Source organism: Natrix helvetica (genome assembly GCF_964273705.1).
Source record: "Natrix helvetica genome assembly, chromosome: 4".
NCBI classification, from domain to species: Eukaryota; Metazoa; Chordata; class Lepidosauria; order Squamata; family Natricidae; genus Natrix; species Natrix helvetica.
Window position 1 is genome coordinate 73,341,895 of NC_138550.1, and position 27,197 is coordinate 73,369,091.

General features: G+C 38.1%; 1 protein-coding gene across 4 annotated transcripts in view; it reads left to right on the forward strand.

Annotated features, from left to right (window-relative positions):
- The window catches only part of SYNDIG1 (synapse differentiation inducing 1), an 83,443-nt gene extending 56,669 nt beyond the window's left edge, over positions 1-26,774 (forward strand). For 3 of the 4 annotated variants that reach the window (XM_081951834.1, XM_081951832.1, XM_081951833.1), the window contains exons 2-4: positions 6,103-6,658; positions 13,626-13,763; positions 25,437-26,774. In XM_081951834.1, coding sequence (XP_081807960.1) covers positions 6,182-6,658; positions 13,626-13,763; positions 25,437-25,595 — 774 coding nt within the window. In that variant the 5' untranslated portion in view covers positions 6,103-6,181 and the 3' untranslated portion in view covers positions 25,596-26,774. Of the gene's footprint in view, positions 1-6,102; positions 6,659-13,625; positions 13,764-22,896; positions 22,946-25,436 lie in introns of those variants that run through there. The other variant, XM_081951835.1, reaches the window with a different exon arrangement.
- Positions 26,775-27,197: the final 423 nt, after the last annotated feature.

The window sequence follows — 27,197 nt, forward strand, 5'->3', positions numbered from 1 at the left end:
GGACTCTGCATGCCAGGCACGTGGGCGCCCGTGGAGTTCGCATGGGACTCTCAGCATCATCTTGCTTCTGGCGTAAGAGCGAGTAGGTGCGTCTAGACGTGAGCGCTCGTCCAGTCAGATAAAGTTGCTTGCGCTTGTGGTCTTTTGTACGCACAGACTTTGTTGCCGAGTTACGCCAGTTCTGCATTGCATTGCATTTAGCATGTGAAGGACATGCTTAAAGAAATAATACAGGAGACGCACGTTCTTTCCCTCCTCTTGGTCTTCGGTATGTCCTACCAGTTTATCCAAACAACTCATGCAGTGTACATTTCGGAAACTGTACATAGATGACGCAATATAAAAAAGAAATGTGGAGTGGCTTGAGGACTGGTTGAAGAAAACACACTTAACTTTTGGCTGGGGGACCATTCCAGAATCAACCGATTGAATTGAATTAAAAATTCAATATACTTAATATTATTTATCTCATAAATTTAAAGTTTCTCTCAAATTGGAAATTTACCTCACTAGCAATTTTTGGATAGGCTCTAAGAACTGTCCCCTTGGAGCTTCATTGCATTGCTGGGCCACAGAGAGTATTTATTGTGATATATGCCAAGCGTGTGGCAATTTGTATTTTTTAAAATAAACAAATGTTCAGAAAATACATATTTTGATGTAGATTTAAATGATAGACCTCCCTGTAATTTCTAAATTTCTGTAAAGATAGCTAAATTATTAGAATTGTTAACATTCAGGAACTAGCTTCCAAATTGGAGATTTTTAATTCATATTTTACAGTGTTTACTGCATATCTAGATTGATTGGTTGGTTGGTTGGTTGGTTGGTTTTCAAGTGGGGGAATCGGGTTTGAGATAATACTTCTGATATAGTTGATTAGGGAATTAATGTAGGCAACAATATTGGGTTTAATATTACAGTATTTTAATATTAGACCCCCAAATTGTTTTAATTGTAAGAATATTTTAATTTTAGTACGTCAATTTTAATGCCTATTTTATTCATCTTTATTCCTAAATTAATCAAAGTGCCAACTTGTCTATTGACTCTGATGTCAGTATCAATATCTTTCTTCCCCTTTATCTACTGGGTTATAGTAGTTGATTAGTAAGGAAAATCTGACTTTCCTTTTTTAGTGCATGGGAATCAGCATAACTTAGTGACAAAACAATTAAACTGAACGAGAAATAGTACATTCAGATTTTGTCTCTGCTATGATCTGGAAAAGTAGTTGTCCTTTCTTCACTTGTTCCTTTTCTATAACGTAATAAGTGTTATTGGGATGTGATCAGTCTGGTGTAAACAAGGATATTTGCATAAAGGAAATTCTATATTGCAATTGGCTAAACCTCTGTACCCCAGAAGAACTCTACAAATGTGGAAGGGGGGGGGGGATGAAAAGGGGGAAAGTCCAGTAGTGAATTTTTGCAGACTTAGGCCTTTCCAAAAAATCCTCTCTCTTAGAAGAGGATTTTTGGCATAGACAGTCTGTGATGGGCAGTGTTGGTGCACTAAATAAAAGGAAATGCCTTAAAAGGATAGGTTCTTTTTTAAAAAAAAGATGTGTGGGGTAGGCTAGTCAAAGAGGCTTCTGCTTTTATTGGCTGTAAATGAAACAAACTCAGCAGGATCAAACCCACTTGGTAAATGTTATGGGAGACAGGATGTCCCTCAAGTAACAAGGCACCATATCATGTACAAATAAAGGAATAGTCAAGATTCTGTTGCAAAAATACTGAGAATTTAAGTATCTTTATTTGAAACCAACATAATATATTCTGCATAAATATATCTTGGGTATATAAAAAAGAGTGAGATGTAAATATTCAGCAGCTCCTGAATGGTTAACTTAACAGTCAGGTACACACTGTTCTGTGCAGAATTAACAGCTGAGCATGTTAAATTTTATTTCTTGCATAAATAGAACAGAAATTGATAATTTGTGGTTGATCAATTATTTAACAAAGAATCCTTATTATTTGAATTAAATTAGTGTAGATGTATCTAAATTTGCAGTATTAGTTCACCAAAAATGAATGACAAAAATATATGAAATGTTAATGCTGGGTGATGTATGGATGGTACATTTTAGAAATACCTTGCAACATCTACTTGATGAAATATTATAAAAATAAAATGGAACTTTTTAATGGCACTAATGGCTGCACTATTTCAATGTGTATTACTTTCTATTCTTTGATTATTATTTTTAAAAAGTTTTTATTCTTGCATGGAAGAAAATGAAAAACAAGTTTTTTTAGGATGTAGCCTAATAAAATTCTTTGGCTTCTGTTTTTCCTTGATCTCAATATCGGCTTAGGCAATTCTAAAATGTTCAAAATGAACATTTTGAAAATATTTTATTTATTTATATTTATAAATTGGGAATAGCTTCCCCAGTATCTAAGTATAATCTCCAATTTGTTCTTTATTTGCCTTCTGTGGAAGATAGAGAATGATACTAGTATTACTGTCCTTCATAATCTACTATGGTAGATTACGTATTACTGCAAGGTTATGATGGAAATGGGGATTGGAAAAAAAATCATGAAAAGTAAACCTATCAACAGCCAATACCTGAGACAGGGACTTCTAAAGCAGAATGCCTGTGAATCCCAGACAGTTGGGATAGTAACAATGGTGTGTTGTGTTTTCGAGACATTTGGCAAGTCTCTTTGCTCTGATGTAGCAGAGTTTTAAAGTTGCATAAATGTAGCATCATATAGCTGAATTGCCTTTTAAGCTACTTGTAACATAGTAATATTGGCCATGGATGCTACAAATAAATCTTGGCAGTCAATTTCAACATAGTCTTCTAAAATTAACAATGTTTCCATTTGTTCATTGAATAATGACTAACACTGATTATGAAATCCATTGTCATTTACATATTTCTGAGTTAGTTTAGGAGGGTGGCTATAATTCAACCCCAACTCCCTCCAATGTAGTACTGGAATTCATACAAAATCATCCGTGATGATGGCTCCCATTTGAACACATTTGCTAAGGGCAGCCCATCACTCTCTGATTTATTGGCTCCCTGGTTGATTACTGTTAGAATTTTTTTCTTAACAGTTACCGCAATCTGGCTTTATATTAAAGGGACACTCCATGATCTGCCAGTAGTGCATTTCCTGACACACTCATCCCAGATGGCCAAAAAAGTACCTTTGCTTCCTGAGTAGGACATGCCCATAACACATAAAGCAATTTATGGCTAGGAGAAGAAAAGTTTAATCATTTCAGAATCCTATTTCAGAATACTGTTCCTATTTAAAAGGCCTTATCTTGAGACATGTAAAAGGGATTGGGTGGAGGGGGGGAGGTAATTACTCCAAGATGTACCTGGAAATGGAGGAACATGACTTCAGGAACATCCTGGAAGTCAACAGAAAAAAGCCCTATTCTGAAAAGCAAAGCAAAGGGCAGCTCTCCAGTTCTATCAAGGAGTAAAACTATTTGGGTTGATTGCAAAGAGAGCTAAGTTGGTTTCTCTGAAAAATGGAGGAAAGGAAAGGTACTCCAAATTGGGACTTAAGACAGCTCCTAAGCCTAAAATGTACTTTTTAATTCTGGGTAGATTACATAGTTGTAGTACCAAATCTGTGCCCATGAAATATGATCTAAATTCAATATAAGCACTACTTCTTTACCATATTTGCATGATTCTCTTTTTATATAAATGTGAACAATTTTTTATATTAAATGATATGTTGGCTGTAATACCGTGTAGGATTTACAGGATACTGTCTTTGGCTTCTGCATTTATTAGATGCTCCAGACCAAAGCCTAGCACACTGATTCTTCCTGCAGTGATATCATCGGAGGTACAATTAATGCTCACTCTTTTAAGCAGAATGAGTTTTTAACCAATTAAATTTAAATTGTTTTTTTTTCCTTGAAGACAAGGACTCAAGCATTTAAGTAATCACTTCTGAAACACTACAATTAGAAAACCTCAAAGCAGGGGTGGGTTCCTTTCAGTTCTAACCTCTTCTATAGAAGAGGTTCCACAGTGCTGTTTAGAACCAGTTCCACCTCCCTCCCCCCACCCGTCTGCACATCATCAAGATGAAGAGCGAGAGGAGGAGTTCTGGGCATTGAAGTCCACAAATCTTAAAGCTGTCACGTTTGAACACCCCTGGGTTTTTTTTCTAAAGGGTTAGGGGTGCAAGGGTCTTGTAACTTGACAGCTTTAAGACTTGCACACTTCAATGCCAGAGTTCCTGAACCAACATGACTGGAGGAGGAATTCTGGGAGTTGAAGTCCACAAGTCTTAAAGCTGTCAAGTTTTTAGATTTCAAAATGTTATAGAAGAAGATGGGGAAAATATAAGGGACATCATGACAAACATTCTGGCTGACTACACACACAAAGAAAAACAACAGATGGGGTGGGATATAGATCTGGTTTATAGAGTGAATTCAGCTTACGCTAGAACACACAATGTACCCAGGGAGGTTCACATTAAATTCCTTAGAAAAAGCACAAGAGATGAAATTCTGGGTGTACAAAGGGGGCAAGCATTGATATATCATGATATGGAGATAACCATTCTGAAGCAGATCCCTAAGAAGATTAGAGAAAAAAGAAAAAATTATTCGCAATTAGCGAATAAATTATACCAGAAAGGGGTGTGGTTTAGATGGTTGATGCCTGAAGGTATGCTGATATTCTGGGAGGAGACAAGAATTAGAATTAATTCACCCATAGAGGCGCAGGCCTTTATGGAAAAAAATAAAACACTCCTAGAGAAACCACCAGATACCACAACGGACACGCAGGACACGGGAGGGGCCAGAGCTCTGCCAGTGGAGGGAGATGGGGCAATAGCAAGAAGACTCAGATCACAAAAATAAACTAGAAAATCATATTATTATAAACTGACCGAAAGTGAAAATGGAATTATATTTGGATTTTATACTGTAATGTTTAATTTGATTGAATTTAATAATAGAACTAATATGCTGACTGTAATCAATTATATACTAATGCATTATATTAAATGTATACTATGGGTATGGAGGGAGGGGGGCCTCACACACTTTGCAACTGCCAAAATTTGTATACCTGTCCATTTACCCTTTTCCCTATAAATCTTGAAAAACCAATAAAATTTTATTATAAAAAAAAAAAAAGCTGTCAAGTTTAAACACCCCTGGGTTTTTTTCTTAAGGGTTAGGGGTGCAAGGGTCTTGTAACTTGACAGCTTTAAGACTTGCGTGCTTCAAATGCCAGAGTTTCTGAGCCAACATTTTGGTTGCTAGGAAAGAGCGTTGTTAAGTGAGTTTCACCACATTTTACAAGATGGCCACACCCACTCAGTCACATTACTGCCAAGCCACTCCCACTCGGTCACATGGCCAGCAAGCTACTCCCACCGGTCACATGGCTGGCAAGCCACTCCCACAAAGCAGGCCACACCTACATAAGAAGTTGTAAAAAAATTTGAAATCCACCACTGCCTCAAAGGGATTGGTTGTAATAATGTTGGAGAATATTGGTCCCATCATTGCACTTGAACTCTTTGATTGTAGTTATTCATAAAATAACTTTAAAAGTCATGTGTTTAACCTGCTTTGTGCAAATTATTAATAGTGTTAAATCTGTAAAATGAATTAGTGAGTTGAAATAATACATTTTTAAAAAAAGGAGGACAGTGTTTGATGGAATGCTTGTATTCTATCTTTTGCAAATATATTCCTTTCCAATTTATCTTATATAATATCTCTAATTATGAGTATTATTTTGTATATATAAGAATGTCTGAACAATATTAGCTTATCTGAGGCCTAGCTCAGAGAGGTGATTTGATCCAGAGGCTTCATGGATCACCTCTCTGGCTCTTGGACCTTACGCTGCATTAACTGTCAAATGATGTAAAAAACTTCTCTGTTGTAAAATTTTCAGCACTATCTTCAGTTCATTAACAATGAACATTTGTACCAAATGCTTTAGAAATATGATTTGCATCTGCAAGGGCTAGATTTATTTTCAACTCTTAAGAGCTGGCATTAGATCAGCATAAAGGAGAATGCTTATTTCCCTTCTATAATGAGCCTTCTTTCTCTCTCTCTCTCTTTCTCTCTCTGCCTCAGGAAAATGGAATAATTTTTTGTCTGATTTTTGTCAGACGAATGACAATTCATTGAGACAACAGAGGAAAAGGAATCCAGGATGGATGGCTTAGTTAAACAGAAAGGTGTATTTAAAAAGCATAATAAGGCAATTGACACCAAGAAGAAGAATGGGTTGATTAACACAAAGAACTTAATGACTGAAAACAGGGAGGGGTTGGTATCTGTGTATCCAACTGCTCAGTATCAGGGTCGGCCAGTTGGGACTCTCTATCCCCCAAATGACCCAATACAACAGCTTCTTGACCCCAGTGCTCTGCCACAGACAGTAGAATCCCGCTATCATCCAAACATCATCCTCTATTCAGAAAGCATGCTTCGATCCTGGGGAGAAAGCCTGAGTGCAGAATGCTGTGAAACAACCTTTATTGAGGACAAGTCACCCACCAAAGGCTGCCTGGATTATCCAGAAGGCAAATTTGTCAGTCTATCCACAGATGAGATTAAGATCCAGACCCTCTCCTATGATGTGGAAGAAGAAGAAGACGACGATGACGATGACTTCCAAGAACTAGAGGTCAGGGAAGTTTTCTTGGTATATTGTCAATTGCAAATAATATGATAGGATAAATTGTGGTAGGATAAATTCTGTTTTATAACATTCTAACCATGTTATCATTATTTAAATAATGAAATAATGCCCACCCCCAGAAACAACTTGTTAAATTAGATAAATCACTGTTACTTTCTTCCTTTTCATTTCCTTTGCTGCAATAGATGTAACAGCATCATTCAAGTAGCCCCAAAGCAGAAAGAAAGAAAGGATCCATGTGCAAAGATGATTCCCACTTTCCCTGGTTGACTTCATTTCCACCAGAAGCCAAATTCAGAATTGGGAGGTGTGGGCAGGAAACCCTAATTAGCAAGGTGTTTTTGTCCAGGCGATACCTTTTAGGATGCAAGAATCCATTGTGTAGACAGTGTTAATTCATAAAGAAAGAGTTCTTCTGATTGTAGAAGTTCAGGAAATATTGCCCTATTTGCTGGGCTGATGGTTAGAGCAGAAATAAAAGTGAGAAAGTTATTTTTAACACATACAGAGACCAATGTGAAAAGGCAAAGCTCCTGTAACTTTGATTGTATATATAAAAAATGCAGCAGGTATGGTTTGCATGATGAGCTACAAGCTATAACTTTCATCCTGGTCTCTGCTTCTATGGGCATGGCTGCTCTCTGCTCTATGTGCTTTGCAGCTTGGCTGGTGATAAGCACCACTGAAGTGGCACTTCACTTGCTGCAGCTCAGACACCGGGGAGGTGAGAGTAACGCTGTCCAGATTTAGGGAAAGGCGGCCGGGCCGATCCTCCTCTAATCCCTAAAGAAAAAGCGGCTCCGCTGCTACCACGCTGCTGGTGATGGTGACATGGACACCTCTTCACTGTATGTTCTGCCACACCCAGTCTCGTGAGTGGCAAAATGGAAGGCACTCCACCAGCAGAACCTCTGGGTGGAAGGCAAGTGAAGGGCGCAGTGGTGGGAGAAGCTGGCCTTCCCTGAAGCCAGCTCTCGAGGAAGGAGGCAGAGATGAGGCCCGGGGCTCGCTTCCTGCCTCCTTCCTCTGAGAGCTGCAGGTGGCAGTTTGCTGCCCATTGCAGGTGCCCAGGGCAGCCTCGATCCCCACCTCCCCACCGCCTCCATGCCCCTGCAACCCCCCTGCCAGCTCACCAACCTGGGGACGCTCCCAGTTCTGCTGGGCGGCCGCTTCTTCATGTCCTGTTGCGGGCTGCAGTTGGGCTTTTGGTGGCCCCGCTTTTTCCTGGCACTACTTCCCGGCTGGGAGATGCTCCAGGACAGCCCCACCACCCTGGTCAGGCACTGGGTCAGGCTGGGAAAGCATCCCCGGGAGCTGAGCGGGCCGAGTGTGGCTTCGGAGTCTGAAAGGGAACCTGCCCCCCGCCAACGCCCCCTTTCCTTCTTGACTTTTGGAGCTTCCTACCCACCCGCCTCAGCCGCCCAAGGTTGGCAGAATATGCCTGAGGGCGCTTCACTGTAATCTGAGGGATGTTGTTGCCTTGGTAAGACATCTTTCCCTCGAGACCGCACCTGCGGTGCAGGAAGGAGATTAGCGGAGGCAAAGTGGCCTTTCTGGGCTCATCTGAAGAAGTCCGTCCCCCTCCCCTTTCCTTCTCTTTGAGAAGCGGTTTGCAAAGTCCCGGTTTTGCAAGGCGCTTGTCAAAGAGAAGGAAGCGTGGGCTTCTTCCAACAGCTGAGTCTGGCAAAGGAAGTGGATGGGCGGGACAAACATGGTGTGGACAGGCGAGAGAGAGAGAGAGAGAGAGAGAGAGAGAGAGAGGTGACTGAGTGGGAGGGGGCAGCAGGCCAGGGGAGGGGCTGTTCCGGTACAGGGCTTCCACGCTAAATTCTACAACCCAGTACAGGCGTACTGGTGCGTACCAACTGAAACCCACCTCTGCTTAGAACATAAGAAATGTTTCCTGGGATCAACATTTTAGGAGGTTTCTGCAGCTAATAGAAGAAATTGACCAATCTATCGGAAGATTATTATGTACTTCATGGTTCATAGGAAGAAATTAAAATAAGAAGTCAGCAGATATGCCCACAAGGATGAAACAGCTTTAAGATCTTCAAAACTGTTGGTTTATTTAGTTGGTTTGCTTCTTAAAACAGCAAAACTTATATGCCAAAATAAAGTCCAAAAAGGTAAAAAGAATAAATTGTATAATTCAGAGCACAATATGGAATAGAATAGAAAGATTCAGACATTACTGAAGCAGCATAAGGAGTACTATGTTGCTTTTGTGACATATTGTAGCCTTATACAGGTAGTAGTCCTCAATTTACAACAGTTCATTTAGTGACCATTCAAAGTTACAACGGCACTGAAAAAAGTGACATGATCATTTTTCACACTTAACAACTGTTGCAGCATCCCCATGGTGACATAATTAAAATTCAGATGCTTGGCAATGGACTCATATTTATGATGGCTGCAGTGCCCCAGGGTGATGTTATCCCATTTTGTGACCTTCCGACGAGCAAAGTCAAAGGGGAAGCCAGATTCACTTAACAATTGTGTTACTAATTTAGCAACTGCATTAATTCACTTAACAACTTTGAGAAGAAAGGATGTAAAATGGGGCAAAACTCACTTAACAAATGTTAAGCAATGGAAATTTGGGGCTTGGTTGTGAACATAAACAATTGGAAAACAATTCAAGTGTTAAGCATGCTTGTTGACCTTATGTCAAAAAGTCTAGCAGGAGTAATTAATCTCAACCCTGGCAGGCTGATGGGTTAGGATAAAATAAAAATAAGTGGCTTTCTTGCTTTATATTCTGGCCATGGCCATTGTTGAGTTTGGCTCTACCATTGCCAACATATTCTGTGGCTTTCCAAAGCAGTTGTTCAGCTTTGTCCCAATAGATTTATACCATCTTGATAAGATTGCAGATAGTAATTGTGATCTGAAAAATCATTTATCATTTTGTCTTGATTTTTTTTTGTCCTTTTCTGGTCTTAAAGAACAATCCAAGTCAGTTAATGCCATAGAAATAAATTGATTTCAATTGAGGGCATTTAGTAAATAAATTGATGTATTGTTCCCAAAGTATTTATTGTGATATATGCCTGCATGTTTTTTGCGATGCTTATGAAAGATATGCTGTAATATATTTGTTGGATTGATAAGAATATTATTTTTCTTGTAATGGGCTAAAAGGAAAATCTAAATGCTTGCTTACCATCTGAGTATTTAATTTTGTGGGATTCTTATTTGTAATCCGACAGCTGTATTGATGTATTGGTCCCTTACCATTAAGCGTACTGGGGAGGCCTGATGTTATTCAACAATATCTGAACCTTCATTTCAGACTTGATATTCTTACCTAAATACCAATTTATTTCCAGAATATTATTCAGATGCAAGTTTCTTGATCAATCATTTTATTATACAGCTGCACCAAGGATCTTTTTCTGTTGCAGCAATATACTTAGTGCCCAACCAATAAAAAATTCAATACCAAAAAAGGAGTAATTTACAGCATGTAACAAAACAAAAATAAGTACTGTAGGACTGTGTGCTTTCTGGATTTCAATTTTAATATTTTTGCAATAAATAAACCCCCAAACTACTGTTTTTTTACTAATACAAAGATAACATGCATTCTGTAGATGCAGTCCTGCTAATATTATAATTAAAAGGAAAAAATGAAGTTCACATGAAACGGAAAAATATTCTGTTCCAGTTCTTCATTGATTAGGAAATTTGCATTCAGGCATACAAGGACATAGCTATCACTTCAGCTCTTGTCTTTAAAGAGGTTAAAATGTCGCAGGGAGGCACCTGGAGTGGAAGCCAGCTTTGCCTCTCTATGTAGGACATACAATCAAATAAAATACAATCAAATAATATTTAAAAAATGTAAATGAAAACAAACATTAAGAAATAAGATACATTGATGCTTCCTGATAGCTGTTTAATAAAAGGATCACTGGTGGGTTCCTACTGGTTTGAATCAGTTTTGCCAAACGGGTAGTAGTTTGGAGGCCTGGGTCGCTGGAACTGGCAGCTACCCAGGCCTGCCACGTCCCCGAACCGGCGGCGCCATCTTGTTTTTCTGCTTCTGCGCATAGCAATTTTAGTTGTACTGCGCATGTGCGTGCAGCACACATCAAGCATGCCCGCACGTCACATCCCTGAGCAAACAGGCAGTACTCTCTGCCGGAACCCACTCCTGAAAAGGATAAGTGTTCACAAAAGGGTGACAACTTCTTGATGGAAACCATATGACTTACATATTTGCATTGTATGTTTGCACAAGTATAAAAGGCTGGGTTTTGTGCTGCAGTGTTGATTGCAGCAATAAAGGTGTGGCTCATTGTGGCTTGTATTGGCTTTATAAGGACTTACAGGCTCAATTTATAATACCTCACCGAATAAAATATCCAGGAAATACTGATCTCTTCTACGTACAACTTTTATCAGACCAGTACAAAGTAATTTCTCTGCATGTGGCCAAATTCTGTTATGCTGTGTGCAAAATTAGGCAGACTCCAACTGCCAGTAATGATCCATCACCGATTGTAATATAGTGCTTTGTCTTTTATTTATTTTTGTAGTTGTTGTTGTTGTTTATAATGATTTTATTTGTAACACTAAACTATGACTGTAATAAAAATTGATTGATTGTATTGGATGTCTGTGGTAGAGGTGGTTAGTTTGTGATAAGCCAATTGTTGAATATATTCTGAAGGGACACGGGTATTGGTGAAGTGCTACATTCAAACTGGATGCAGTTACTATTTGCTTATTTGAACTGAAGTAATCAAGGGGTCTATTAATGAAATTGCTTTACTTTTTCATTGTCCCTGTCTGTAGCTTCGCTTTAAAAAAAAAGTTCCTTGTGACTCAATTTCAGATCATTTCAAATTAAGAAAATATTCAAGTTTTCCCCTTCATTTGGCTGTCTCTCAACTGCCTACTGTATTTTTCGGAGTATAAGACGCACCTTTTTCCCTAAAAAAAGAGGCTGAAAATCTGGGTGCGTCTTAAACACTGAATACAGCATTTTTTTGTATCCTGAAACCCTGCCCCTTCACCAAAATGGCCGTGCAGAGCTTGTAGGAAGCTTTCTGAGAGCTCCTGGGGGCTGGGGAGGTCAGAAATGAGCAAAAATGGGGCATTATAAGCTTCCTATTGCTTTTTTTTTGGACACAAAATGGGGCCGTTTTCACTCATTTTTGCCCCCCCCCCCGGAACATTCTACAAGCCTAAGGGCTATTCATGCCCTTTTTTGGGGGGGAAAAAAACGGGCCTGTTTTCGCGAAAAACGGGCCGTTTTTGGGAGGTTTGCAGAGTGCAAAAACTTTTTTTTTTAAATTTGCCTCTTCAAAACCTTGGTGCATCTTATACGCCAGTGCTTCTTATACTCCTAAAAATACGGAATTTGGCAATATTACCATTAATTTTACTCTGGAGTCTAATGACATCTTTTAAATATTTTTTTTCTGTCTGTTGGCATCTAATATATAACTCCAAGTCACTTCTTTTAAAGAAAGATGCTGGGTTTGACATTGTCATTGTCAGCAGTGTGTCCCAGGAGCTGTATCATTTTGAAATATTGATCAGAACTCTTAACTTGTACTCCAAATTTCCTTCTTATTGGGATTTATTTCATAAATGGATGCATTTTGTATTATTATTTTTTCTCCTATTGGCGTGGTGTCCTTGTGGTGAAGACACTTACCTTCCACTTGTAAGGTTGAGAATTCAAGTCCTAGGCAGTGGCAAATATTTCTCTCTCAGGGCACAAAGAGAAAATATCTGCTGCAAACTCCACATGGCATCAGGAAGGGCATCCGGCCAGTAAATGCTCAGCTCCATTCAGTCGCCCTATCTCAAAATAAGGGATTACAGGGCCATAAAAGGAGTTTTTTTTTCTTAATGACACTCAGATATCGTCTATGATTCGCTCTTGGCAAGTCCATTAGATATTCCTATGATTTATTAATCCAAACCAAAATCTTACAGATTGTTCTTCATTAGCCTTCCCCAATTTGGTATCCCCAATACCCATAATACTAATCAAATCAATTAACTTTAAACCTTGGAATTATAGCAGATATGGGACAAATGCATTTGAAAGCAAAGCAGTTCTATGCACACCAAGGCATTTTATTAAGATTTATACGGCATAAACACAATAAGGAATAAGCAAAAGTACTTAATATTGTTTATTTGGTTGATAAGTGGCATCTGGTATTTTAAACTTCCCTCTAGCAAATTAAATTTTGTTTGGCATTTGGCTTTTTGTTATGAGTTGTACTTTAACCATGTTCAGAAGTTCCATTGAGACTTAAAAATGTGAGCAGAGCCAAGTAAGTAATTCTAATGACAAAGTCATATCTGTTGGTTTGGCCCAATTTATTGCTTTTGCATATACAGAGAATGCTTGCAAGATGAAAGGCTTCATGCATACAAGAGTGTGTGCCAAGGCATTTATTCAAGTAGATGTGTTCCTTGATGTGAACCCATGTAGCCCTGGTCTCATGCTGATTCAGATAAGCAAAAATGTCACAACCATCACAAACCAACCCATAGTACCGATAGTAGGGATATGTTTCAGTGTTCTTAAATAGTGTAGGGATGACCTTTTACCATTATGACACTCGTGGCGATTTCCCTCTTTTTAAAAGCTGCTGCTGCAAGATGTTGTATTCTCCCTGTGGTCACTGTGTTGCAGAATAGGATGACCCTCCATCATAATTTTAAGAAATGAAAAGTTACCTTTTCTGTAGTAATTTCTAATAATGTCATCCTATCATAATTTTTTTTAAAAAATATGATTCTTCTAAAATGTTCTTTCATTGCAGGAGAGTACAATTATCTCTTATCCATAATTTCAGCCAGAAAATGCTATGTTGCCTTGAAGAAAATGGATCATAGGTATGCCTGATGCAGAGAGAAAGGGCTAGTCTTGCCAGTAACTTATCTACTTCATGGTCTCTTTCTCTTGCTGTTTCAGAGTGATTACTCAAGTGACACTGACAGTGAAGACCATTTCCTTATGATGCCACCCAGGGATCATCTTGGACTCAGTGTGTTCTCCATGCTGTGTTGTTTCTGGCCATTGGGAATAGCTGCTTTCTATTTGTCACATGAGGTATTTGTACAATTTTATTATTCCAATTAGCTTTGTATGGCAGATAGGCAATGTCCCATTAGTATAGAGATTATGATATGATTAAAAATGGATAGACAAAATTATTTTATAATACTGCAAAAACTCACAGTTGAACAATCCTTTTATTACTAATCAAAATGCCACATGTTCACAAATATTCAAGAAATGTGTATGTTTTTATGTACAGTATGAATTTAAAATACCTGTATGGCCACCTATCTTATATGCCACAAATCTGGGCAGCTCACAAAATCTTCACAAATATTGATTTACATTGCTAGTTTTACTTCTGATTAAATGTGCACAAGAAAGCACCAGCAAAATTGTGAACCCTTTAGGGCAGTGTTTCTCAACCTTGGCAGCTTGCAGATGGGTGGACTTCAACTCCCAGAATCCTCCCACCAGCTAGGCTGGCAGAAGGATTCTGGGAGTTGAAGTCCACCCATCTGCAAGCTGCCAAGGTTGAGAAACACTGCTTTAGGGACTAACCTGTGATATACAAGATTGAAAAATAGCCTTCCCAATATGATCTGTTCTGATGTATTGGGAACAAAACTCTAGCAGTTTCCCGGTAATTCTGAGAATTGGCCTTAACCCATTTGGGGGATATGAAACAGGGAGGAATAGTGTAGTCATGCTTTAATAACACACGCATCACATACATGCATATTTTGATAATGTATTTTCAATCCTTGTTGGTATATGAGTGAATTTGTAATTGACTTACCTTTCCTCTTACACTGAAGTTTTTTGCATCCTAAAATTATTATTGTTATTTTTAAAAAAATATTTTTATTTGACATTTTCCAAACATTTTACAGCTTTCTATTATTGGTATTTCTTTTTTCTGATTTCGGGTTTTCCATTTTCCATTCTGTTATACATATTCTTCTTTGTTTCATCCTTTCTCATTTTTATAATATATACATCTATATACAATATTTCCTTCTCTATTGCTTTCTAAGTATATGCCATCTCTTTTCATTGTGTTTGCTATGTGTTCCTTATGCATTGATTTTACATCTCTTTTTGAGTCAGTTATACCACCTATTCCATATCTTGTAGTACTCTGTTTCCTCTCTATCTCTTAGTTCCATCATTAGTTTGTCCATTTCTGAGCATTCTAGCACCGTTTTTATGATTTCTGCATTTGAGGGAATGGTTTTTAGTTTCCAACTTTGGGCAAATGAAATTCTAGCAGCAGTGATTATATGAAGCATCATATATTGCATATCCTTACTAATATTTTTTTTATTATTCCTGGAAGAAACAGCTCAGGGTTCATGTCAATTATTTGTTCTATTATTTCTCCTAACCATTTTTGAATTTTATCCAGAATTCTTTGGCTTTCGGACACGTCCACCACATATGATAGAAGGTCCCCTGTTGGTGGTTACATTTCCAACAGTTTGGAGATCTGTTTGGGAACATTTTGGCCAATCTCGCCAGGGGTAAATGCCACCTATAAAACATTTTGTAGATGTTTTCCTTATAAGATGCTGACATTGTCAATTTATAATTCCCCCCCCCCATAATTTTTCCCAGTGCTCCAATTCAATATTGTACCTGAAGTTTTTAGCCCAAATTATCATTGTTTCCTTCACGGTTTCCTCTTCCATTTTGAATTTTAAGAGACAATTGTATGTTTTTGTAATCATTTTTCTTCTGTTTGTGTTACTATTTTGTCCAATTCTTGTTGTTCGTTTTGAAATCCATACTGTTCTAAATCCTTTTTTTTGTCATATTTGAATTTGTAGGTACGGCCACCAGCCTAATTCAATTCCCTGTAATTTTAACTCCTGATTTGTTTTAAGTTTTCCTTGCCCATCCAATAACTGTTTATATATCAATATCCTATTCAAATCTATTACATTGGGGTAGATAATTGCTTCCATGGTTGATATCCATCTGGGAATTTTTGTGTAGAAGTTTCTTTTGATTTTCATCCATACTTCTAGTAAGGCCCCTCTTACCTGATGCCTCTGAAAATATTTATGGGCTTTACTCTTTCCCTTCCAGATAAAAGCATGCCAGCCCAGCTGTAAAGCATGGCCCTCTATCGTCAATATTCTTTTATTTTGAAGTACTATCCATTCTTTGAGCCATGTTACCGCTGCTGCCTAGTAGTAAAGCTCCCAATCTGGGAGACCAAATCCTCCTTTGATTCTAGAGTCTTGTAGTAATTTTAATTTTATTCTAGCTTTTTTCCCCAGCCAAATAAATTTTAAAATTATTTTATTTACCATATTTTTCAGAGTATAAGACTCACCAGAGTATAAGATGCACCAAGGTTTTGAAGAGGCAATTTTTTTAAAAGTAGCTAGGTAGATAGAGGGATAGAGAGGGAGAGAAAGAAAGAGAAATACAGTAGGTAAGTAGGTAGGTAGATAAAGGGATAGAGAGAGAGAAATAGAGATAGATAGATAGATAGATAGATAGATAGATAGATAGATAGATAGATAGATAAATACAGTAGGGAGGGAGGGAGGGAGGGAGAGTGTGTAGGGAGGGAGGGATACAGAGAGAGAAATAGAAAGAGAGAGAAATAAAGTAGATAGGTAGGGAGAGAGAGAGTAGGTAGATAGGGAGGGAGATAGAGGGGAGAGAGAGAGAGAGAGAGAGAGAGAAATACAGTAGATAGATAGGGGGAGAGAGAGGGTAGGTAGGTAGGTAGGTAGAGGGATAGAGAGAGAGAGAGAGAAATACAGAAGGTAGGTAGGGAGAGAGAGAGTGTGTGTAGGTAGGTACCTTGTTTCCCCGAAAATACAACCTGTCCTGAAACTAAGGCCTTGCCACATTTTTCATGTGGGCAAAAATATAAGCCCCCCCCGAAAATATGCCCCTTAGACAACCCACCCCCCCTCTAGCTAGGCAGAGGACCACTCACCGACCTAACGATATCCCAAAGGCACCAAGCCGCAGGAGCCGGGGGGAAAGGCGCTCACATTGCTTGCCGCCTTCGGGATACCACTAGGTTGGGGAGTGGCGTCCTGCCTGGCCAGAGGGGGGAGTTGCCGGGTGGCTGCTCCCTTGCGAGCGGGCTCCCGAAGAGCCGGGCACAGCCTCAGGGTTGAAGCAGCCATGAGGTGACCACGCTGATGAGCAGCCACCCAGCAAACCCCCTCTCCAGCCGGGCAGAGCGCCATTCACTGACCTAGGGGGTATCCCTAAGATGCCAAACCATGAGACGCTCTACCCGCTCGCCAGTTCCTGCAGCTTGGCACATTCGGGATACCCCGTAGGTCAGTGCATGGAGCTCTGCCCGGCTGGAGAGGGTGGTTGCACGAGCGCCTGTTCCGCCCCCAGCTCGCATGCCTCCCAGCCTCACCACCGCCGCTTTTGCCACCACCGCTGCGCTCTGAGCATAACTTCTTCTCTGGCTTCCAAACTCCTGAACTCGGCTTCCAATTCTTCAATCAACGGCTGCTCTAGGTTGTGGGCCGGCTGCCATAGGGCCCCTTTTATTTACTCTTTTTTCCTAATCCGTGTTAGTAAAACCTCCAATGAGAGGATAAATAGAAGAGGAGATAGTGGGCATCCTTGTCTGACCCCTTTATTTATAGTGCCTTTGTCTGTTAGATCTCCATTTACCATTATTTTAGCTGTCTGGTTTGAATATATTGCCTTAATCATTCTAATAAATTTTTCTCCAAATTTCATACTAGCGAATTCTGTAATAAGAAACTGATTTCATATTGGTTTTTTCTTTCTTCAATTTGTGGGCCAGCCATCTACCTGGTTTATTTGCTCTTTTGAAATAGTTTTGTTTCATCATTTTTATATTATGTATCATTTCTTCTTGAAGTGTTAGATATATTTTATGTTTCACTAAATCTCTCTTCTTTGATTTTAGCATTTTGTGGTTCTTTCTGCAACACGGTCTCCAACTCTTTAAGCTTCTCCTGTAATAATGTTTGCTATTTCCTTTTTTCCTTATTTCTCCTTGCCGTATATGCTATTGTTTTACCCTGCACATAGGCTTTTGTGGTATCCCATAGGATTGTTTGATCTTTCTTGTTTTCCTTAAAGAAAATATCTAATTCCTTATCCATCATTTGTATATATGATTTTCTTTTACAATTCTCTGATTTAGCGTCCATCTGAATTTTTTCCTCTGACCTTTCCATTTTACCATTAATGGATTGTAGTCTGCCCATGTATTTGGTAAAATCTCCATATCTTCTATGTTATTGATCAATTCTGGGTTCATCCATGCCATATCAGGACCTAGCTACTTGCGGGATCGTATCCTGCCCCATACATCCCTGCGATCCATTCGCTCGCACAGAGAGGGACTTCTCCAGGTGCCGTCCACCAGACAGTGCCGAGGGGCGGCGCCATGAGCAGAGCCTTCTCTGTGGCGGGCCCAGCCCTGTGGAATGACCTCCCTCCGGATATTAGGACTACCTCTGACCTCCGCTCCTTCCGTGTAAAGCTCAAGACCCACCTATTCCAAGTAGCTGGCCTGGCTCAACCATAATTTGATCATATCGCTCCTGACGGGTTTTTAATTTTGTAATTTTATTTAGGGGATTTTAAATTGCGATTTTAACTGTTTATTATTATTATTATTATTATTATTATTATTATTATTATTATTATTATTATTATTATTATTATTATTATTATTATTATTATTATTATTATATCGATTTGCGACCACACAGATGGGAAAAGAAAGTGTACTGTCTTATTTTTGGATTTATCTGTCTCTATGCATCCCTTAAATTTAATTCTTGCACCATTTCAAAGAAGGTATTCGGTAGTTTTTATTCTTCTTTGTATTCCTATAATCTATTTTGTTGTCTGCCACCTCATTGAAATCGCCTATTATACAGACATTTTCCCAATCTGATTCAATTATTTTCTTGTATAATTTATTATAGAATTCTTTTTGGTTTATATTTGGAGCATAAATTGTCACCAGCAGAATTTTTATTTATTTATTGTTATTTCCATCATTAAAAATCTGCCTTCTCTATCACTAAATATTTTCCTCGAATTTAACCAATCTTTTATGTATACTGCAATCCCTCTTTTCTTATTTTGTGCTAACGCCAGATGCAGCTTTCCTAATTTGGGGCTTTCTAGAATATTACCATATTTTTTTGATATGGATCTCCTATAGGCAGACAATATCCATATTCTGTCTTTTGAGTCTTGTTAATGTTTGTTTTCGCTTGACCGGTGAGTTGATACCATTGATGTTCTAGGATATCATCTTTATTTAGACTTCCATCTTATTTGTATGTTGGTTTTGGTCTTTTTCTTGTTCTTGTCTTGGCTTATGTTCTTGTCCTGACTCCTTCTCTCTCCTGTCATTCTGTTTCCCTTCGGTCCTTTATATCCTGCTCCGTAAGTTTTTCCTCTGATGTCTGTTCTTCCTGACTCTTATTTTCTGCTTCCTCTCTATTATCTTGTTCATCTTCTCCTATTATATAGTGATCATAAAATTCCTGTGCCTTTTCCAGCGAGTCAATATGGAATTTTTTTTCCTGCCAGGTTATTAGCATCCGCTCAGGGATAAGCCATCTAAACATCACTCTGTATTTGAGCAGTTGGGTCAATAGGAAATGGTAGTTTCTTCTCTGTTCCCTTATCCATTTTGGTATCTGCTTTAATGTTATGATTTCTTTTTCCTTATAAACCAAAGACTCTTCTCTTGTTTTGCTGGAGATTTCATCTTTTTTCTTTTTTCTTGTAAATCTTACATGTATCTCTCTTGGAAGTTTATGTCTGCGTGCATAGTTTGTGTGGACCCTATACACTTCGTCCAAGTCATTTTCTACTTCCTGCTTGCTTTTTTGCAGACGTTCAGCCAGGAGTTCGGCCATTAACTTTGGAGATCTTCCTCCTTAGTTTCCACTATATTTTGGAATCTAAGATAAAACATTGATCTCTCCATCTCTAAATTTATAATGCCCTCTTCCATTTCTCTGTTTACCGCCATCATTTTACTTTCTGTTTTATCTAGTTTCTTTTCCGTTTGTTCCATTCTAGCTTCCATTATTTTTATTTTTTGCTCATTTTGTATTATCTTTACCTGCACTGTACCAATTTTATCATCTAGTTTGTGTATCTCTCCTTTCACCTCCCCCATATCACTCTTAAGTTCTTCATGTTTTTTTGTCATTACCTCCTGCATCTTCATCATTGTCTCCTGAATTGATGTTAGGGTTGATTGCATGTTTTGTAGATTTATAGTGGAGCCTGATTTCTCACCTCCTAACATGCTTTCCACTGAACGTGGTCCTAATGGGGATGCTATCATCGCAGTTGTTTCCCCTCCCCTCCTATTTTGGTAACTGTGGTGGTTGTACCCGTCATTTTAATATTTTTTAAAAAGTTTTTTCCACAGTACCATATACCCCCATTTTTCTCCCTTTATCTATCTATATTTTTTTTGCCTCTATCTCACTTCCTCACAATTCTTCTACCTACTTCACTAACTATTATTGGTGACCACAATATAGAACACTCTATATTGTAATACAATCAATACCCTATTTATACAATTGATCAATACATTTAATGATCTAATAATAATCTAATGATGGTCTAACAGTTCTGACTACTAACATAAACAGTTATACTAATCTTAATCTAAATGTTATTTAACTTTAAGAAATATAAAAATTATAGATATTGCATTTACTATGAGTAATACTTACAACATGATACTTATACCGCAGGTTTAATACCTAAAGTCTACTTATAAAAATATAAATATAAATAAATATATGCAGTGTTTTTTTACTTGATTATTAAATTGATTATGTTATAAAAATATCTAGTACATATAAATATACTATATAAATATATTTAAATATACTATATAAGTCTATATAAGTTGCTTTCACATATGCATATGTCCACTGGGTATTATCTATAAGTATCTATGAGAATATATATGTCAGAAAGTATAAAATATAAAGGTCTTTAAGGTATTCTATATAAAGTTCCAATTCTAGTTTTAAATGAACAGCTGTACAGTAAATAATATCTATACAGAATTTTATATAATTGTATCAGGTTACTTAGATTGCACAGATTTCTGGAAACTTAAAAGTTCTTTTTCCTTGTTCTTACTGTTGCATCAGCTTCTTCTCCCTTAATGTCCAGGATGTTGTCTTCTATCTATTTAGCACAGTCACTATCACAGTTCTCTCACTTCCCCTACCAGATCAAATCTCCACTGTCTTCTTTCCAGGCAGAAGCTTCTTGTAGTTTGTTCTTTCCTTTTCTGCAATCCACAATGTTTAGTCCCAGTCTAATCATAATCCGGATTTGAAAGATTTCTCCTACTATAACAGGGGATCACATCTCTCCCTGATATCCTCAGAGCTTCCCCTCTCTGTAGCTGGTCCCTCCAAGACCCAGCTCTGCCTTTGCAAGCCTCCTGGCATGGAAAATTGGGCAGAAAGAACAGAGCCCTGTTCTTCTGCTCCACACCGGCGTGACTCCACCCTGGAAGTCATACATCCTAAAATTGTTATTATTCAGTCACTTCTTTATTTTTTGACCCAATTGATATTATTTGATTGAATTCTTCATATTATCAAAAAAAATCATAAGTTTAACCTTGTGTCATCAATGATAGTATCTATTTACCTTGGTTTTTTGTCAGTGTCTTGTTCAACTGGCTTTTTCTAAACATCAAGGTTTTCTCCAATGATTCTCAACCTCACATTAGGTTCTAACATATCTAAGTGTTTGTTTCGTTATTAGTTTCCAATGAGCAGTCTAGTTTACTTCTTATAATAGTCAATCATTTATTCTTTTGCAGTGTAGGATATTTTACCAGTATCGTGATTCAAAGTCATATTTTTTCTTTGTTCAACCTTTCTCATGGCCCAGCTTTCACAACTATACCTTACAACTAGCCTTAGTAGTGCATACCTTTGCTGTCAATGCGATGCCCTTAATATTTTGTCTAAATTTGTTGCAGACTTTCTCCCAAGTAGTAGACACCTCTTTATTTAATGGTTGCAGCAACAATCCCTATACAATTTTAAGCCTAGCAGGATAAAATCAATTTTTGTTTCTGTGTGTATTTGCATTCAATTGTCTGCTGAAATAATCTTTTTAAGCAGCAATCAATTTTGTATTCCTTTATTTTCAGCAAGACAGTCTCTAAAACATCTATCGAAGTATCATCAGCATATCTGAAGTTGATATTTTTCTCAGCAATTTTCTGTCATTTAGTCCATAATTTATCATGATATAGTCTGCATATAAATTCAAACATAAACACAAGGTGACAGTATGCAGTCAGTGCACTGTTCCCCCCCCCCCCATTTTTGGACCAAAGTTTAGTTGTTCCATATTCTTTTCTAATTGTTAATTAGAAATTTAAAGGCTATCCACAATATGCTGTGGTCTACAAAGTAAACACACTTGTATATTCAATAAAGGGGAATAGGTCAGTGGTGGTTTCTGATCCCTGTCTCTTCTGAATCCTGCTTGGCAATTCTTGTTCTATGTATTGTTGAAGTGTGGATTGCAAAATTTTGTACATTATCTTACTAGCACGTGAGAGAAGTGCAATTGGTTATTACCTGCAAGGTCCTTCATGGCATAGGTCCAGGGTATGTGAAGAGCCATCTCGCCCCAATGGGACTAGTTTGCCTCGCTCGCCCCATCTGTTAAGGAATTTTAGTTGATGGGGTCAATGGCAAGAGTCTTTTTTCTTGTGGCCACTGCCCTGTGGAACATTCTGCTTTTAGCCTTCTGGCACCTGGTTTGCCATTTGGCTTGAAACCCCAAAGGGGCCCTGTCCACTGGAAGTGATTGACAAGGTAAGAAAAGTGATGCTGTCCATCAGCTTGGTTCTAATTTTTAATATCACTTTTTAAACTTTAATTATGTTTCTTTTTACTATTTGTAAGCTACCCAGAGAGGGTGGCATAGAAATTTAATAAATAAATAAACAAATCATTGTTTATTTTGAGCATCCTTTAGCACCGCCTTTTTTGGTATTGAAATACAAATTGTTCTTTTTTTGGTTTAATTGGCTATTTCTGTTATTTCCCAAAGATGCTTGCACACTACAAATACCATTTTAACTACATAATTTAAATAAATTCTGCTGGTTTTTTCTCCTCTTTTGCAGATTTGTTTGGAATATTTTCTATTTACTTGAGTGCCTGACTCTACTTCATGGATGATATCCTCCAAAAGAACATTCCTATCAGTGGTGGGTTCCTCCCGGATCGCACCGGATCGCGCGCGCTCCCTTTCAGCGCTCCACCTGGCTTGCGCGCTCCCTTTCAGCGCTCCACCTGGCTTGCGCGCTCCCTTTCAGCGCTCCACCTGGCTTGCGCGCTCCCTTTCAGCGCTCCACCTGGCTCTCGCGCTCCCTTCCGGCGCTGAAACCGGAAGTACAGTTTTGCCCGGCCCTGGCGAAGCAACGACGCCTGTCTGCGCTCCACCAGCTCGGCTGGGAACGGAGATGTTTCCTCAGCGGAGCGGAGCGCCTGAAAAGTTTCAGGCGCTCCGCTCCGCTGAGGAAACATCTCTGTTCCCAGCCGAGCTGGTGGAGCGCAGGCAGGCGTCGTTGCTTCGCCAGGGGCAGGGCAAGACTGTACTTCCAGTTTCAGCGCCGGAAGGGAGCGCGAGAGCCAGGTGGAGCGCTGAAAGGGAGCGTGCAAGCCAGGTGGAGCGCTGAAAGGGAGCGCGCAAGCCAGGTGGAGCGCTGAAAGGGAGCGCGCGCGATCCGGTGCGATCCAGCAGGAACCCACCACTGATTCCTATGAAGTACAATCTCTATTCTATCCTAAGTGCCTTATATATTGGGCATGTCACTCTAGGCCTTTACACTCTCTTCCCAGGTCCAGTATTGATTTCCCTAGTCGTGTTAATTTGAGTAATCATTTGTTTCACAGTCACAGATAATCCTAAAATGTTCTGGTGCTTAGCTATTGAATACAATTTGACCCAAAGAATTCTTAGAGTTCCCTGCAGGGACCAGTTGTCCCAGGGCTCCTCCAATAGAAGATATGACTGTCAGACATCAGCAGCTCAAAATAAAAAGTCATGTTTACCTTTCCATGCTTACTATTTTTGTAAATAATAGTAACCTGCATCTTTTTTAAATTGATTGGATCTTTATTTTCATTTCTACTATATGTGAGTTAATCCCTTTTACTTGTCTTTGCTTTTAAAAAAATGAATTTATTTTGGCCTGGGGAAAAAAATTGGAATAGGATGAACGAAACTATCTGTAAAATTGAACTGACATATACATTTCCATATCACAAGAATGCATGAATCTCAAGCAATATTCATATTAGTCATTAATTTTATTTTGTGTGTATAGCTGGAGGTACTCTAATCTTAGATTTATTTTCAGTTTCAGCATTGCTTTGCTCACAAGCTTTTTTATATAAAATCCACCCCTCCTTCCTTCAAACTTCACTGCCTAATTAGGTGACGCAAATAATTTATTTGTTCTACACCCCCCCCCCCATCATATGCTCTTATGGAGCTTTTTTCATTTGGTGAGCATTATGCAGAGTTTTCTGAAGGATCATGTCTCTTGCCAGTACTTAAGAAAGGACTCAGCATTTGAGTGTATGCTTTTTAGGACTAATTTGGTTGCATTAACTAATATATAGACTCAAACTAATATAAAGTTGGAGAAAAAGAAAGAGAAAAAAATCAGAAAGAAAGCAAAAAGTGCAAGAAAGGAGAAAAATACAAGAAAAGTAGAAAAGAAAGAAAAAAACACAAAGAAATGGCTTCCAATATTTTTTACAGCAGTTATAAGTGCAATTATAAATTCACCTTTTACTCTAGGCTGTTGTAACATGACTCTTTCCTTTCTATAATTTATCCTGTCAAATCATCAAAATTGTAATCATAAGTTCACTTTTTTCTTTTTATGCAAAAAGGTTTAAGGCTTTTTTAGTGACTATAATATATTTTATGACTATTTCCTTTTGAAATCATACTTCTTTTTTAAATCAATGCCAATTTCAGAAAAATGATTTTGGTTGAACAAATGGTATGGGATAAAAATGTTAGTCCTGTTCTATAGTCCTGCAACCAAGTTGCTACTAGGGGAAAAAGAAAAAAACCTAATCACAAAATTCTCTAACTTAGCCAAAAAGTGCTATCCAAATATGTGTACAATTTCATTCTGTTGGGATAAACTGTAAAATATTTTGTGGACATATGTCCACTATACTGTGGTCTTTGTGGGCTTTTCTATCGCTATTTGATAACAATAGTAGCCTTTTTGATTCTGAAAATGTGGAATGAAGTTGATTTTAACAGTAATTGTGTTGGAGGGGGTAATAGATAAGAAAAGAGTTAATAGTTATCTTAGAGAGCAAATGGTGGAAGAAACACATTTCTGGCCATACTCACAAAAGATCAGCTGTTATTGTCTCTAAGGTAGGCACAGATATTATGTCCCTTGAAAATGTTGGACTTAAAAGCAAATACGTATTTTATTCCATGAAGTACATGAAAGACAATTTCATCCATGAATTGCAGAAAAAATTGAGAAAAATATTTGTTTGAGACAAAATAATGGCCACGAAACCCCCAAATCTTTTATACTTTCCCCCCCAAATTTCTTCATGCTATTTCCTGTTAAGTGACTGCCATGTCCACACTCACTAATGCAAACTTTATCTATTCTTGCAGACAAACAAAGCTATTGCTAAAGGGAATTTCCACCAAGCAAGCTCCAGTTCACGGAGAGCTCTCTTCTTGGCTGTGCTATCCATCACCATTGGAACAGGCATCTATGTAGGAATTGCTGTAGCACTCATAGCTTATTTATCCAAAAACAACCACATATGAATTTGACAAATTAGACTGCTACAGAAATCTATAGAGGAATGATAATTGGACCTTTCAAATATAAATAGTTTCAAGAGTGACAAGGGCTACCATAAATTTATACAATCTGAATTCCGAAGAAAAAAATTCTGGTTCTTTTTTACTTTTCTGATTTATTTTTAGTATTGGCAAAACTGTTATTGCAAGAAAGCCATGGGCATTTCCAAGTATCAAAAGGTAGCTTCAGACCTTGTTTGTAATTTGTTTCTAGTCTAAATTAGATTCAACTCCAAATTTTGGATCACCTGTCAAAAAGTAAGAGTCATCTGAAGTTACAAACTAAAGGTGGGGGGCTGAAAGTGGTTTTGCTATCCCAAAAAGCTAATTCTGGATTTTGGATGACAGAACTAGTAACTGACTTAGTGCTTATCCATGACTAAAATACAAACAAAGCTGCAGAATCAATGTAATGTGGAAATAGCAAGAGACTGTCAGTTCTTTTATTCAATCATAATCAGAAAAGGGCCAGCCCTGAGCCAAATGAAATGCAGTAGCTGAGGTGGCAGATTTTGGTGTTATAAGGAACAGCAGAATGGGAAAGTGAGGGCTCCAGTTATACTATAAAGGTGTTACATACTTTGCATAAACTGCAGTCGAATCCACAGAAGCTGTACAACACATAACAGGGGTCTTGTGCAACCTTGTTCTTTCACTCAGTGTAGCTTACACAGGAATATTTCTACATGGATGGTTCATTAATGATTTCATTGAACAGCTTTGAAGTCAAAGCGTCTTGTACTGGTTGGCCCTGCTCCTATCTCCCCCGCCCCCCAAAAAACTGTCACTTACAAAGCATGCTATTCTTTCTGGCAGCATCTCTTTTCCAGAGAGGATTTTCTTTCAGTAAGTAAATATAAGAAACCCATCCATAAAAGTCATGGCAAGGCATGAAGTATCTATCACTGAGAAACCAGCCTACTGGCACAAAAATGTTTTCTTCACTTACAGACTCACATCTGAGTAAAGCTGGAATATGTTGGAAAATGTCTCTTGGTACAAAACATGAATAAGCAATGGTCATATTGTAAAGAATGTATTTAATATTAAAAATTGTCTAAAAATCATGATATAGCATATCTCTTCTAATGGTCTTTTTCTCCCTTGAAGCAATCTTTTCACTTGGCATTTTACAGAATCTTATAAAACCATTCACTGCAATGAGATAAGGTATTATCTGTCTTGATTTTTATCAACATCATTAATCTAAGGTATTTTTAACATTTGAGGATATTTAAAATTTGTTTACTTTGGGAACTAATGGATTTTCTGTAAAAGCTAAGCCTATGAGTGAAAAGTGCTATTAGATTGTAGTTTAGATTGGGAAAAGCAAAGTAAAGTTTCAAGGAAAGCTTGTTAAAATACCAAATCAAGTCAAAAGACACCAATATAAATTCTTTTCAAAATCTGGGCTTTAGTAACAGCTTGGTTAATCAATCACAGCTTTTCCCCATTCTTTTATAAATTGTTTGGTATCAGTTCTTAAACTCAACTAATGGAAATACCTTGTATGGATCTGTCAGTTCATATAGTTACAGATCCTACCGGGGAAGGCCAAACAGGTGA